This window comes from Dysidea avara, chromosome 12, assembly GCF_963678975.1.
Source record: "Dysidea avara chromosome 12, odDysAvar1.4, whole genome shotgun sequence".
NCBI lineage: Eukaryota > Metazoa > Porifera > Demospongiae > Dictyoceratida > Dysideidae > Dysidea > Dysidea avara.
Genome location: NC_089283.1, coordinates 8,940,430 through 8,957,244, shown reverse-complemented (window position 1 = coordinate 8,957,244; position 16,815 = coordinate 8,940,430). Strand labels below are relative to the sequence as shown.

General features: G+C 37.0%; 1 protein-coding gene across 1 annotated transcript; it reads right to left on the bottom strand.

Moving 5' to 3' along the window:
* Positions 1–8,689: 8,689 nt before the first annotated feature.
* On the bottom strand, positions 8,690–9,934 carry LOC136239810 (TNF receptor-associated factor 4-like). Its single transcript, XM_066030562.1, has 3 exons — positions 9,763–9,934; positions 9,575–9,718; positions 8,690–9,471 (listed from the first exon to the last, which is right to left on the bottom strand). The coding sequence occupies exons 1-3, from the start codon at positions 9,932–9,934 to the stop codon at positions 8,690–8,692; spliced, it is 1,098 nt and encodes a 365-aa protein (XP_065886634.1).
* Between the last annotated feature and the right edge of the window lie 6,881 nt (positions 9,935–16,815).

Here is a 16,815-nt window from a genome sequence, read left to right as displayed (position 1 = left end):
CTAGCAGATGTCTCTACAAAGTCACTAATTTTTAGCTGAGCTCTCTACATGGTGGTTTCTTTGTAACTGAACTCTGTACAAGGTGACTTCTTCTAGCTGATCTTTCTACAGGGTGATTTGTTTGAAGCTGAACTCTCTACAAGGTAACTTCTTCTAGCTGATCTCTCTACAGGGAGATTTGTTTGTAGCTGAACTCTCTACATGATGGTTTCTTTGTAGCTGAACTCTCTACAAGGTAACTTCTTCTAGCTAATCTCTCTACAGGGAGATTTGTTTGTAGCTGAACTCTCTATACATGATGGTTTCTTTGTAGCTGAACTCTCTGCAAGGTAACTTCTTCTAGCTAATCTCTCTACAGGGAGATTTGTTTGTAGCTGAACTCTCTACATGATGGTTTCTTTGTAGCTGAACTCTCTGCAAGGTAACTTCTTCTATTGATCTCTCCACAGGGCGATTTGGTTGTAGCTGAACTCTCTACATGGTGGTTTCTTTGTAGCTGAATTCTACAAGGTGATTTTTTCTAGCTGAACTATCCCTTTCCATAGTTGCATGAACTCCCTACAAGGTAACTTCTTCTAGCTGATCTCTCTACAGGGTGACTTGTGTGTAGCTGATCTCTATACAGGTTTCTTGTTTCTAGCTGATCTCTTGAATTCTCTTCAGAGTGACTGCTCTATTAGGATGACTGCTCTATTAGAGTATCTCGATCTCGCACTTGCTGCACCAAGTTGGATTTCGTGTTATAACTCCGTGGCTTTAAGTCTGATTCTTCTACACCATTGATGAGCCTTTCTAAGATGATTACTCCATCTGTACAACGATTTTCAAAGCATTACCCCAAGCAGTTTATCTGGTAGGCGTGGCAAGCAGTCGTTTTTTTTATTAGCTGATCTCGATTGCGTAATTGTTACACACTGTTGGTTTTTTCGTTGTATCTTCCTGGTTTTTAGCTCGATTTCTTTCAAACCACAAAAGGTTTGAGGTTCAATAGTTAACCTATTCACCCACCGATTTTCAGCTTCTTTCCATACGCAGTTTACCCTGTAGGCGTGACAACATATTGGTGTTATTTTTCGTGAATAATCGCTCATAACTCTTTGCCTGTTTATCGTATTCCAGCCAAAGTTGGTACCGAGATGCGCCTTTATACCCTCCTTCTGTGTGCCAAGTTCCAAGGCAATCGGATATGGCGTTCGAGTTTTATAGCAGTTTTTGTAAGTGTGCGACAAGAAAAAGAAAAATAAGAAGAAGAAGAAAAAACGAAGAAACTGAGCCAATTTTTGAAGTCGCATATCTCGGGAACGCGCAAAGCGATTTCGCTCAAATTTGGAATGTGGAGTGCTGCAGTTGGAAGAAATGTCCACAGCAAAAATCGTCTTGTTTCATCAAGGAAGCACAGAGCTACGGAGGTGCGAAAATTGCGTTTTCTTTCTTCCTGTCAATATACTCACGGGTGTTACGCGCCGGCTTCTTGGGCCGCACGACACACTACCGTGTGTCTTGATCTATGGTTCAGCTACAAAGAAACCATCATGTAGAGAGTTCAGTTGCAAACAAATCACCCTGTAGAGCGTTCAGCTATAAAAAGATCACCCTGGTAGAGAGATCAGCTAGAAGAGGTTACCTTGTAGAGAGTCCAGCTACAAAGAAACCATCATGTAGAGAGTTCAGCTGCAAACAAATCACATTGTAGAGAGTTCAGCTACAAAGAAACCATCATGTAGAGAGTTCAGCTACAAAGAAACCACCATGTAGAGAGATTAGCTACAAAAAAATAACCTGTAGAGAGTTCAGCTAGAAACAAATCACCCTGTAGAGAGTTCAGCTAGAAGAGGTCACCTTGTAGAGAGTGCAGCTACAAAAAAAACGGCCATGTAGAGAGTTCAGCCTCAAACAAATCACCGTGTAGAGAATTCAGCTACGTACAAACAAATTGCCCTGTAGAGGGATCAGCTAGAAGAAGTTACCTTGTAGAGAGTTCAGCTACAAAGAAACCGCCATGTAGAGAGTTCAGCTACAAAGAAATCACATTGTAGAGAGTTCAGCTAGAAGAAGTCACCTTGTAAAGAGTTCAGCTACAAAGAAGCCACTACGTAGAGAGTTTAACTGCAACAAATCACCAGTAGAGAGTTCAGCTAGAAACACATCACCCTGGAGAGAGATCAGCTAGAAGAGGTCATCTTGTAGTGAGTTCAGCTACAAAGAAACCACCACATAAAGAGGTCAGCTGCAAATAAATCACTTGTTGGGAGTTCAGCTACAAACAAATCGCCCTGTAGAGGGATCAGCTAGAAGAAGTCACCTTGTAGAGAGTTCAGCTACATCATATTATTATTTTTTATTATTATTATAGAGAGTTCAGCTACAAAGAAATCACCCTGTAGAGAGTTCAGCTATTATTATTATTATTATTATTATAATGCTTTACAGTGTACGATACAAATAGGGATATGATTACAAAGACGGAAATTAGTTAGGAATACACTGAAGGTCTACTAGCATAGCTAGTAGCCTAAAAAGTTTAAAACTAAAAGTAGGTGTAATTACAATTAATTATATAGGGGTGTGTGCGGTGTATGCATACATTTACAGCAAGGACATGAGTAATGATATGTACAAGGGTTAGAAGAATCAAAATTTTCTAAGAAGTGATTATAAAATATTGATTTTAGTTGACGTTTGAGAGAAGCAACTGAAGATTCAATGTTTAACGGGGGAAGAGAATTCCACAAACGAGGTAGTCTACAAAAATAAAAATGTCTGTCACGGTTGTTAAATTGTCTAACATGTTGTAATTTATTGTGGGTAGAAGATCTGGTTGAACTGCAGGAGAAAATCACAAAGTCAGTAATGTTGAAATTTGCAGTAGGATTCTTGAGACTTTTAATAAAAAATAAAATATCAGCTAGTTCATATCTCATCATCAATGGAAGTACATTTAAGGTAATTAAACGAGACTTATAATCAGAATCGTAATCATTTAGAATAAACTTTGTAGCGCGTCTTTGAACCCTTTCAAAGGAAGTAATATCTTTAGTTAACTGTGGTCTCCAGAGTTGTGAACAGTAGGTTAACTGAGAGCAAACAAGCGTCAAATATAGTTGTTTCTTAGTTGTAATGGAGTGAAAGGCACCAAATGTGCGCCTCAGGAGTCCTAACATCTTGTAGGCCTTAGCGACTATAGTATTGTGATGGTGAGTCCATGAAAGGTCACTACTGATGTAAATACCTAGATCTTTCTGAGAAGTGACAATGTTTATGGATGAGCTGTTGGGGGATTCATAGGTGAATTCATGAACCAAATACGATGAGAATAATCGGAGTAAAAATGTTTTATCATAATTAATGAAAAGGTTCCAATGTGAGCTCCAGGTAATAAATGAGCAGAGGTCTTCTTGGAGGGATTTATTGTCCTGAAGAGAGTTAATAATTTTGGTAAGCTTGGCGTCGTCTGCAAATAAGAATAACTTTGAGAAAGATATATATTGAGATATGTCATTAATATAAGCAATGAAGAACAATGGTCCCAAAATGCTTCCCTGCGGTACCCCAGATGTGACAGGAAGGTAGCTAGAAGAAGCTACCTTGTAGATAGTTCAGCTACAAACAATTCACCCTGTAGAAAGATCAGTTAGAAGAAGTCACCTTGTAGAGTGTTCAGTTACAAAGAAACTGCCATGTAGAGAGTTCAGCCTCAAATAAATCACCCTGTAGAGAATTCAACTACAACAAATCACCCTGTAGAGGGTTCAGCTAGAAGAAGTTACCTTGTAGAGAGTTCAGCTACAAAGAAACCATCATGTAGAGAGTTCAGCTACAAAGAAACCATCATGTAGAGAGTTTAGCTGCCAACAAATCACCTGTAGAGAGTTCAGCTAGAAGAAGTTACTTTGTAGAGAGTTCAGCTACAAAGAAACCATCATGTAGAGAGTTCAGCTACAACGAAACCACCATCTAGAGAGTTTAGCTGCAAACAAATAACCTGTAGAGAGTTCAGCTAGAAACAAATCACCCTGTAGAGAGATCAGCTAGAAGAGGTCACCTTGTAGAGAGTTCAGCTACAAAGAAACCATCATGTAGAGAGTTCAGCTGCAAACAAATCACCCTGTAGAGAGTTCAGCTACAAAAAGATCACCCTGTAGAAAGTTCAGCTAGAAGAAGTCACCTTGTAGAGAGTTCAGCTACAAAGAAACCATCATGTAGACTCTGAGAGTTAAGCTGCAAACAAATCACTCTGTAGAGAGTTCAGCTAGAAGAAGTCACCTTGTAGAGAGTTCAGCTACAAAGAAACCATCGTGTAGAGAGTAAGAAACCACCATGTAGAGAGTTTGGCTGCAAACAAATCACCTGTAGAGAGTTCATCTAGAAACAAATCACCCAGCTAGAAGAGGTCACCTTATAGATAGTTCAGCTACATTTCAAGTCACCCAGTAGAGAGATCAGCTGCAAAATAATATCTTGTGTGGAATAATGGGCATGTAATAAATATACATATATAATTTGTATAATTACTAATAAAATCAAAAATAATTGAAGTATAAAAAATCTTCTTTAAATTCTTTTCTTCTTCCTGTGGTAAAGAAAAAAATACATGGGTTAAAAAACCCCCAAAGCCAGCCATTGGCCGGCTTTGCAGTATACAAATACAACTGAAAAGAAGTGATATCTAATCAAAAACAGCCAAGCTGTAATAAAAGGTGAGGCCCCCAAAAAGGCCATGGTGAAAAAAGATGTGAAATCCAAGGTGGCGGCCAAGAAATGGCTGTGATGGTAGGTTAATCGTAAAAATTTTAATAACGACAATTCAGGTGAATTTTGTGCCACTTGGTCTTGGCATCAAATTCACCTGAATTGTCGTTATTAAAATTTTTACCATTAACGTACCATCACAGCCATTTCTTGGCCGCCACCTTGGATTTCACATCTTTTTTCACCATGGCCTTTTTGGGGGCTGCACCTTTTATTACAGCTTGGCTGTTTTTGATTAGATATATATACAGCTAACCATTACTCAGATTCCAAGACAGGGGCAGATCTAGAAATTTTCAGAGGGGGTTTCTGGTTCAGCCTAGCTGCAAGTTGAAGACCAAAAACAAAAGCCACTACGTGGTTTTGAACGCTGTGAAGGTGATTTTAAAGGCAAAAGTATGAAATTTAGCCAATAGAAAATACGTTACGTAAATCCTAAGTCACGTGACGTCTTGCGTATTGTAGCTAGCTGTACGTACACCGCGTAATGCTTATGGTTATTTAAATCAACCCTGTATTTGGACCTTTTCATTTACTGAACTAGCCAGTCAAGATGAGTTCTGAGTGGAAAACTGTGGTAGCCTACATCCAAGCCTTACCCGAAGGCATTCAGCTGAAGAATGGCAATCAAGATGTTGAAATTAAAGCTGATTCTTCAATCACGGTGTCTGTGGAGGAATTGCATAAGGTCATCGTTGACACAATCAAAACAGAACCATCTTATGATGCTGTCAAATTCTTCAATGCGTTTCTGAAGGAAAATGCTGCTGGTCTGAGTAAAGACTTGATTTCTGACTTGCCCAATTATTTGTCATTGAAGATGAGTGGATTAAATCTGATCGTTGAAATTCCTAGTTCGCTTACTGACACCCTTCTGAAAGCTAAAAATGGAAATTATAGCTATCCAGGGCAAGATAATGATAAGCACAAGGTATCAGTAATCCTTCAAATTCCTGAACCTGATCAAACTACTCATACAACTGTTGGCTCTGATGTCATTAAACAAATCCCAAACCTGAAGTACAACCATACTAATCAGTTCTCCATTGATTTCAAGCTGGTAGAGCTGAAAGAGACTATTTTTACTGGTGATGTTACTGACATACAGGCACTTGTAGCATTGGTTGTTGCCTTGAAGTTGCAACCAACTTCATGGAGGGGTTTTATCTGGGATGCCTGGCTTGCAGTTGCCATACAGTTGTGTTTGTTAGAAAATGACAAGGAAATCTTTCCTTGCCAGTGGATGAAACAGGTCTTCTATGCAGAAACCCTGGTGAGTCCTGATAAAGTTCGTTGCTTTATGCTTGGTCAAGATCCGGTCAGTATACCAAATGAAACAATAGGACTAGCAGCCCTACGCAATGCCACTGGTGTAGCCTTCCATGGAATTGGAAATGATAATTCTTCTATTGAAGGAATGTACCAGCACTACGGAATTAACTGCTATGATGATGGTCCCATTGATCTTTGCAAAGATGGTAAGCTTCTGGTCAACATGATCCGTTGTATTGGCTTTAAGGATTGGTCAGTGAGCAACAATAGTTGTCGTGGTGCTTGGGCTGCTTACACCTTGAAGTTGGCTCACCACTTCACCAAACAAAACAAGCCTGTTATTGTATTTTGCAAGTTCCCAGCTGCTCTTCCTGCAATGTACATGCCAGCAGCTTGTGTTGCTCCCAACCTCACGATAGTACCTCACCCAGCTTATGTCAAGCCTGACAGAGATGAAGATGACATTGCCAAAGTGAAGGAAATCCTTGCTAAGCTCTAAAATGTTTTGTAGCTATAGCTTTCACCAAAAACTCAAAACTCATTTAGCTATTTGTAGCTTGCTATATAGTGTATTTTTGTAGATTATAATATGCATGTATAAGTACACTGCATGGCCTACAGTGTATGATATTCTACCCCATATAATATCTGCAATGATGGAATTTCAGCAGCTATATGATATGGGTGCATAAGATTTCTACCACTAACCGTGTTGTAATTTATCATCACCATAATTTATACATAATGGCTGTTGCATACAGTATTTTGGGGTACGTATTATGCAACCATAAACAATTTACCTACACAGAATGCTATTGCTGCTTAATAAGCCAACTAATATCCTTGCAATGCATTCACATTTGATTGTACAATGTACACAGCTGAAAGACAGATAATATAATTGAAATTTGCTGTTAACTAATCATAAAGCACTATATATAGAATGTTACATCATTTTACTTAGTAAATTATACTTCATACATGGTATGCAAAGAAATGCATTTTAAAAATTAATTATTTGTGAACCTGGTAGATGGCTGTTATTATACACTGCCATGAAACATGCATGACTGCAAAAAGTCATTTGTAGTTAATCTTATTTGTAGCACATCCCATGCATGTCTAGTACAGCATGTAATTGGGCTGTACATCCATCACTAATTATGGACACGATGGTTTATATTACGTATAGTGTTATCTCATTATTTTGTATAGCTGATTGATGAATAAACTTTAATTTAACCATCACTGTTAACATTATACTTAGTATCACCTGACTGTATGACACTGGGTCTCATTATTTGTGCATTGTAGTTTTATTTGTTTTTTAGTTGTAAGCTAATTTACACAAGTACACTGGCTGGTTAAGAGTACTCTTAACATGCACATTTACATGAAAACACTGACCACATCAATGGTTATAAGTTTTATTGTACATTTTATTTAATAACACAAATAGCTACATATATTTACATGCAGTGTTTACTCTATGTCGTACTATGCATTTGTTTGGACATTTTATGCAAGTGACAGAACTAGGCCAAATACAACTGTCTACTGTACTTTCTTTACATTGTGGTATATAGGTAGCCAGCAGTACAGAAAGTAATGTAACTAATGTCACATCCATTGCTTTTAAAATGCTACCATTGATAATCATTTTCAGTGAAATGGCCCAGTCACCACAAAATATAACAATCCAGTCGTGTAGTTCTTTAGGCCCTTACTTTTAACGCAAGTTGTCTGGGGTGAGTCACCATGTGGCCTAGATTTTTTCCACATTCAGCATGCATGGTTTCAAACTCAACAAAGATTCTGATATGTACGTATCTTGCTGTCCCTGTGAGAAAATAATTAACAAACTATGTAATAGTATTCACCAAAATTTAATGTTGTACTTTGATCACTACATGAGGTTAATTATACATCATACCACAATACAATTATCTCAATATTTGTATTGGTACATAACAGTAAGTGTCTACAACACAGATTCAATTAAACTAGTGTGGATTTATTAGACACCACAACAAATATATGTATATTACAGCTAATATAACTACAATTGTTTCGCACATGTTTTATTAAAATAAACCACCATATTGTTTTAGTCAGAGTATATGTAAGTGTGGTGTAAGTACGTATATGACATGCAATGAAAAATGAAATAGACACTATAATGGGTTACCAATGTTCAGCCAGAATCAGTACCTGGCCAGAAGAGTAGACTGCAATCTCAATTTCTTCTATATATATGCATAATTGGTTCTATGCTGCTGCTGCGTTCCTGCACTTTATCATTCTACTTCTGCTGCTGTTCCTTCAATAACCGATAAAGAATAGTTATAAATTTATTTTGTTTATCTAGTGTAAATGGTCTATTTCTAAAGCTATATATAGGCTCATGGTAATATCTCTTATAAGCCTTCACCGGCTTGTATTATTCTAGAGTCTAATTAACTACTAAATTAGACAATAATATTATTAATGTATATCATATAAGCAGTATATAGGTTCACAATGCTTCCAAAGAATTAATTTTTGCTACACTTTTAAAATGTTATATATAATATTATATATATAGCTACTGTCCATCAACTAGAAAATGAAATGACTACATGCATGTGGGTGTATGCATTATAAGCCCTGATAACAACTGTTTTGAAGTTCATTTTCTTGTTCCATTGCATAAGTCAAGTTTGTAATCTACTTGAAAGTAAACACTATCATCCTTGAGGTACTGACGAGTTGTGGTGGTGTTTTGAAGTTCTTCATAGCTAATGAACTCTTTACTGGACCACATGTATTGATCTTTAGTCCATTTATTGGCTCTGGTTGCATAACTCTCATGGCCATTGTAATTAAGTTCCCCAGTGCCTAGATAATGCTCACTGTCATTGATCTGGTTCAATAACTTCACTTCACAATGTCCTTTCAATGGCCACCACAACTGGCTATCATGTGGACCTTTATCAAGGTACAAATATACTGTTAAGTGAGTACCACGGCCAACATAAACTTGCAAACTTATTTTGTAGCCTTTGTGATGAGTATAGAATGAAACGGTATACCGCTGACCTGCTTTCTTCGGCACCTTTACTATCACCGGAACAGCTTCTGTACCTGAGGATAATTTTGCTGCTTCATAAATAATGTTCCTCTCCCATCGAAACCATTGGTTCACAAGATCAAGCTCATCACTTTTCTGTTGCAGTATATTTTCTAGTTCAGCAATCCTTTTCTGAGCAGCTGTTTCAACCTCAGTAAGCTTTGTTTCGAATTTAACCTGGAATTTAGCAATGAGCTCTTCTGTAAGATTATTATCTAGTAATGACAGCTCATTGTGAAATGATTCTTCTATCTTATCCATGTCATGACGAACAAACCAGGACACAAACACAATTAAAACAGGTATGAGCACCCATCCAATTAGTCTGTTAGCCAGCTTTTCTTCAGCCAATAGTTCATTTGAATTTATGGATTGTAAGTCTTTTCTGATACCTCTTATGCCGACCTCAAATTTTTTTGTTAGCTAATGCTTGATTTTCATCACCTAGCTGAGTTTGTAAATCTGATACATCATCAACTTTACAACCAACACACTCATCCTCAACATGACTGGTCAAATGTTGTCGCTGTAAACACATTCCACATTCATTGGGACATGTCACATCCTCAAACTGGCAACCATCACTCCCTTAAGGTGATCAGTGACTGCATCAACTACACCCTGCCACTCACATCCTTTCTTTTTGTTGATACAGAACACATGGAGGCTTTTAAGGATTTTGTTAGCTTGGTGATGAGGAATAGTAACAAACTCCTCGTTTTGGCACTTAGAACAAGCATTAGTAATGGAATTGGCTTTCTTTGCACTCTCAAGACAAGACTTCAGAATGTTTGGCCGCAACATCCGCTAAGGTAGGGCTCCCTACTGGGATAGCTGCAAATGCTACATATTAACCAATCCGCAGGAGTCGTTACAAACTGATACTGAAACCCACCGGCAGTACTACTGGGCGTGGCTATCATCTCTCAAGATTTTAATTCCACCTGTAAAATTTACCGTGTCATACGTACATGTAGTAAAAAAAGTTTGCCATGCTTAACAAACCGTGGGGCAATACATTGATAGGTGCATAATATACCCTGAAAAGTAGACTATCTCATTTGGCGCCAGTTTCAGCTAGCTACTACTTTCGTAGTTTACTTGTGTGGGAAAACAGAACACCTATAATTTAATAGTTGGATTGAGTTTTCTAAGTAAGGTCAGTGTTAGATTTGCCTATATAATGACGAATGACGTAGGCAATACGTCAGTGAAGCATAGTGGCGCATCGCTGGATGTTTATGGACGACCAAGAACCACGAGAAGATGGCTGTATTTAGCGATGATTTCCACCTACATCATAATGATAAGTTGAAAACGATAGGATACATGCAGATTCAACCGACTTCGTAGGGTGCACGTGAGTGAGTGTAGTGTATGTTAAACACATACATTTGAAAAATGTAGATATGGCTCAATACGTGGAATCACCAGGTCCCATTTTAAGCTGAAGTTACCAGTAACCAGAGTAACTTAGTGACCCAAAAGGAAGTACACTGTATAGCAGCTTATAAGGAATACCTAAAGTTATAAGAAAAATAAACCTGTCTCGAGTGAGTAAATCTTGGTAGCTAATGTCAATTATGTGGTTAATTGTATGGTAAAACTATTTTTACCTATGGTAAAATTTATACTGCAGGACTATAGATGGGTAATTTTTTAACTTGCTGAAGTACATATAGAACCAACAAACTTTGTTTTGTCTACTTTGCTGGTAACTGACTTGGTAGCTAACCTGCTGAATAACTGAACCATAAAACTTTATAATTTGGTCTACATTACTGGTAACCTGCTAACTTGGTAACTTACAGGGATAGAAGAAGAAAACTTTATATTTTTGCCTATTTTACTGGAAACCAACTTGGTAACCTGCTGAATAACAGAATCTTAAAACTTTATATTTTTGCCTACATTACTGGTAACCTGGTAATTTGTTAACTTAAAGGGCTAGAAGCAACAAACTTTACATTTTTGCCTATTTTACTGGTAACCGACTTGGTAACCTACTGAATAATAGAACTGCAAAACTTTACATTTTTGCCTATTTTACTGGTTACCCAAGTCTGTTACCAGTAAAATTGGCAAAAAATGTAAAGTTTTTTACTTCTAGCCCTAGCCCTGTAAGTTACCAAGTTACCAGGTTACCAGTAATGTAGGCAAAAATTAATATTAAGTTTTGCAGTTCTGTTATTCAGTAGGTTGCCAAGTCGGTTACCAGTAAAATAGGCAAAAATGTAAAGTTTTCTGCTTCTAGCCCTGTACGTTATGTACCAAGTTACTAGGTTACCAGTAATGTGGATAAAAATATAAAGTTTTACGGTTCTGTTATTCAGCAAGTTACCAAGTTGGTTACCAGTAAAATAAGCAAAATGTATTTTTTTTTGTTTTTAGCCCTGTAAGTTACCAAGTTACCAGGTTACCAGTAATGTAGGCAAAAATATAAAGTTTTGCAGTTCTGTTATTCAGTAAGTTACCAAGTCGGTTACCAGTAAAATTGGCAAAATGTAAAGTTTGTTGCTTCTAGCCCTGTAAGTTAACAAGTTACCAGGTTACCAGTAATGTAGGCAAAAAAATATAAAGTTTTGCAGTTCTGTTATTCAGCAGGTTACCAAGTCGGTCACCAATAAAGTAGGCAAAAATATAAAGTTTTGTATATTTAACCTTGAAAGTTACCAGGTTACCAGTAATGTAGACAAAAGTATAAAATTTAATGGTTCAGTTATTCAGCAAGTTACCAACAAAGTAGTCAAAATAAAAGGTTCTTTTGCATCTAGTCCTGTAAGTTACCAAGTTATAAGTAATTCTATAGTGCTACAGTTACCAGTAATGTAGACAAGAGTCCTGTAATTACTCAACAGTGCTGAATAGCTATCAGTCATAAAAAAGAATACAATTAGGTATGTAGTTTATTTTAGCTAGCTACATAATTTTCCTTTGTCCATTTGGTTACTAAGTTACTTTGGTTACTGGTAACTTTACCTTAGAATGGGACCTGGTGATTCCACGTATTGAGCCACTACTGTACATTTGTGCCTACTGAACCATAGTCAGTATTGCCACATGTAGACGGACGCCAATCCTACCAAAGGGGTCATTAATCCTCTATTATTACGTATTTCATTACCTTCACTACAAAGTGGATATTGTACAATGCTATTTGAGATGTATTGCCAATCAACACTGTATGTCAATTTCATTTTTAATCAGTAGGCCCATGACCTCAAATTTCTGGTATTGTTGGTGTTACAAACTGTTAACCTAAATGAGTGCTTTAATCAACTGTAAAATTTATGCAAAACTCGCAAGTATGTGAAATTAGATACAAAGGATCTAAAACCATACAAATAGTGAATAATTGTGCCATGGTAGCAAGTATACAAATAACAATCCTTGATGGTAATTATATGCAAAAACAGAATTAGGATATCTGGTGTAGACCTGGAGTTATAATGAAAATTGTGAAATTTACAATTGTCTGGGAGCCAATACTTTGTTGCACCATGGCAACATAAACAGGGCCCATACAATGGGAAAGCTACTGCCATCACACCAATATAATAATCTATGCACATGCATCTTTCAGGAAATGCATGATAGAAAATGGTCACCATGAATAATACTGACCAACCCTTGTGGCTCACAGACTAGTAGTACAAAGATTGCACTTCGGTAGCTAGTGCATGTGTGTGGAGGTGAATAAATTATGCGCATGACTGCAAAAGTCAGTTGTGGTGAATACTTGTATGTACAGTACCACTTGTTTGTAAATCCCATACGTGTCTAGTACAATGGATTGCACACCTATAACTTAGTATGTACAAGGACACAACTATTTACTTGCATATATTTTATTTCTATATGAGAGAAAACATTTTTACATCTTTGTGTATCTGATAGCTACTAATATTGTATTTTGTATATCCTATTTAGTAGTAAGGGTTAGATAGCTACTACCACTTTGTAACTATATCTTTGTGTTACAACTATGTACTGAATAGTATAACAAATTTAATATTGGTAACAAATTTGTGTAATTATATTGGTTGTAATTATGTAAGTCCTTCGACCACTATGTTAGAGTTAAAGCACTGCCGTGTGTGTGTATGGAAAATACAGTACGAGGGTGTTTGTCAAGAGGCTAATACAGCACAAGGTGAAGCTGAGTGCTGTATTTGCCTGGAGACACCCCCTGAGTACTGTATTTTTCGTACACACAAGCAACACGGTGCTTTAAGTATTATATTGTACTTCCTGGTCATCTGGCTCGGAGCGATTTTCTCTAGTACTCAAACCGCTGCGATTTTTGGTGATAAGGATATCAGTAAGTGTTCATATAATTTGTAAAACAAACTAAAAGGATTAGTTTGGCTAGTTTTAGCGATTTACAGTGTCACACACGTGATCAAATGTGCTGTCTTAGTGGAATCGTGTTTAAAAAGCTTCGTGATCAGATGATCAGTAACTGTTTATACAATCTATTTCTAGCCATAGAACGAACTCATAGGATTAGCTTGGCTGGTTTTAGCGATTTACAGTGTGTTGTTTACATAACAAAATAAATAAATTCTTCGCATAGCTGTTCTGTATTTGCGCAAGTGTGCTGTATTTGCCCAATTAAATGCATAACTGTAGTGTATTTTCCCAATTAGCTGCATAACTGTACTGTACAGTTATGCAGTTGATTAGTACTGCATGGGCAATACGATACACGGCATCACTTTGATCCTCCCATGCAAAGTACAATATATGGGTTTAAAATACCACAATACTGTTATATCTTCAATATTGTATTGGTATACATGACTAGACCTGTGGGATTTAATAAAGTTACAGTATAGTCACGGGCAATTATTCAAAATTTTGAGTGCCTATCAATACTTTTTGAGAAGCCCATAAAACTAGTCTAGCAGTGTGAAAAGTTTTAAATGAAGGTGAAGCCCTTCATATTTAATGTTTTTATGTAGCTACAGTGTAGTTTGAGGCAGGTAGAACACTACAATTTGTTGTAGTAACACAGGTAAGCCAGCCCATACATTGCTCAGCTCCAACTGTCACTACCATGTTTTTCATAATGAAGTGTGTGATCTAACTGCCAATTTACTTTCTGAAGTCTGTAACAAAGTTGTCATTGAACCCCACCTTCAGCCTCTTTCTGGTGAGACCCTTCAATACAAAACAGCTAATCGTGATGATATTGACATTGCAGCTAATGGTTTTTGGGGACGATTTGAGAGGTCATACTTTGATGTCAGAATTTTTAACCCTAGTACACCCTCATATCAACCCCTACACTCTGCATACCGACATTATGACAAGGAAAAGAGACGTGAATACCAACAACGGGTTCATGCAGTAAAGAATGCCTCATTTATTCCCTTAATTTAATGATGGTGGAATGGGTGATGCTGCTACTCAGTTTTATAAGAGATTGGCCAACCTTTTGAGTGCAAAGCACAGTCTTTCTTATGGAATAGTGATGGGATGGCTGAGATGTAAATTAAGCTTCTCTTTGTTGGGGTCTGCAATTATGTGCATTCGCGGTGCCAGGTCCAGTTTGCACTGTCCCATTGCTGAAACACCGGTTGCTGTGCAGGTTGCTGAGGCCCAGCGGCGGAGGAAGTAGTTGATATGAGGGGGGGCTGGGCTGACCCAGACTTATTTCTATAGTTTGGTAAGGTGAGACCAAAAAAAAAAAAAAAAAAAGGTCGCAACCAACTAACAAGAGCTTTCCACCTCACCAGCTACCATTTCTAGCTGATAAACTACATAAAAATCCTTTCATAGCTCGCTACACACTGACTACTTTATTAGAGTGACTGCTCTATTAGAGTATCTCGAGCTTTATCACGGTTTTCAGCCCCACTCCAAGACAGATAATTTCGATGTGATATCATTCTGAGGGGGGGCTTTATCCCCCTTTCCGCCGCCTATGCTGAGGCCCATATTTAAGATAATTTGTTTTTGTTTATTATGTACTGTTTTATCTTATGTCATTAATTGAGAAAAAAAAATTATGCCATGGTCAGTGACACCCCCTCCCCCCCAAAAAACTATGTTTTTCCACCACCAAATACAGCAAAAGCTGTAGGCTCTATTGGCATTTCTGGGGTATAGTGATGCTGTATATTAAATTTATTAGGTCCTGTGGAAGCGTTTTTGGCGTGTTTCTTCCCAGTGACTCAGATACAAGCCTTCAAAGAGCTTGTTTCACTCAAAAAAACTACTAAAAGTTCAATAAAACGTCTATACAACCAGTAACTTAAAAAAAACACGCTTCCACAGGACCTAGATATTTTAGTTGTTTAGTCACTTGTGTTCAAATTATAAGGATTCAGTAATCTGTTAGTCTGGTTTTTGGTGGCGCGATTTTATAAAACATCGCTCTATTGTGGACCACACACCCAAGAACAGTCGTTGTTCTACAGCAAAAACAAACAAGCACAATTAGACTAAGTTGTATTGCTAACACAACACAGTTGTTGAAATTATTTATCCCTGCTTGGTTTAAAGCAGGCTTTGTAATTTGTTCGCCCATGCATTTGAAACTATTCCGCAACCTTAATTAAGCTGGAATAATTTTGGGAATTTTGATTGCAGAAGCTATGCTGAAATTATTCTAGCATAATTTAGGAATAATACGATTAAATGAGAGTAAACATGAATAATCAGCGCATTCAACGAACACCAGACAACAATACATTGCAGCTGTTATCAGCAGCGTCTGAGTGAGTCTTTTCATTGTTGAAGTCTTTCAACTCCCAGCAAAGTTCATTACAAGACCACATAGAGGTGTCCTTAATGCTGCAGTATAATAGTCATCGAACTTTACCTTTGAACAAATCGGATGGCTGCAGGTTCAGCCTACCCAAGTCCGGTCATGAATTTTTTCTTCTTTCTTCAACTTTCAAACATACTTAATGAAGTTAATGTGTTTGTTTGTTTGTTTGTTTGTTTGTTTGTTTGTTTGTTTGTTTGTTTGTTTGTTTGTTTGTTTGTTTGTTTGTTTGTTTGTTACTGAAGATCAGGCTGTAGGACCAGGTGTCCTATAGACCTGTTGCTTGTGCATTGTTTTCAGAGGTCTGCACAGTAATAATATAATAATGCCTTAAAAATAACAAAATTATAATAATGCAGTTATTGACTGTTACATAAGAAATTAGTATGCAGTGTTTTGCTAGACTTTTTTGCATTTATTAGACTGTTTTGTTATGTTTTGGTGTATCAAATGGAATTTCTAACTAACTGTAATTCAGTGGGGAACAATGATAAAATCAGAAGCATAAAAAGAATAAAAATGATGATATTGATGAAATTTTAGGAGAAATTCAGCGTAGAATAATGAATTTGGGGCATAATTCCCACAGGCCTATACATGACCAAGAGTTCATAATAGGTCCCTTCTATATTAATTATGATGAACTCTTATAACATGATGCATGGTATCTATCTATAACACTGATTAATTAAATTAGAGAGGATTTATTAGTAAATGTTACAATGTACTTAGCACAACAAAATTAATATTGTTACTGTAACAGTCACAAATTCTTAGTTATAGTGTACATATTATTTGAAAGAAATGCCATGATATCATATAGCATAATTATGTTGTAGTCATAGTCCTACTACTGTTTGTTAACTTAGTTACGTATTCTACTGCTGCCACTGCCACTGCTCCCTTTCAC

What these genes read in the sequence shown, in the direction of transcription:
- LOC136239810 (XM_066030562.1), bottom strand. Translation starts at nt 9,934, where the DNA reads ATGTTGCGGCCAAACATTCTGAAGTCTTGTCTTGAGAGTGCAAAGAAA. An exon ending in TATCAACAAAAAGAAAGGAT is followed by an intron (nt 9,719 to 9,762) that starts GTGAGTGGCAGG and finishes GATCACCTTAAG; the next exon opens with GGAGTGATGGTTGCCAGTTT. An exon ending in AGATTTACAAACTCAGCTAG is followed by an intron (nt 9,472 to 9,574) that starts GTGATGAAAATC and finishes TATTGGCTGAAG; the next exon opens with AAAAGCTGGCTAACAGACTA.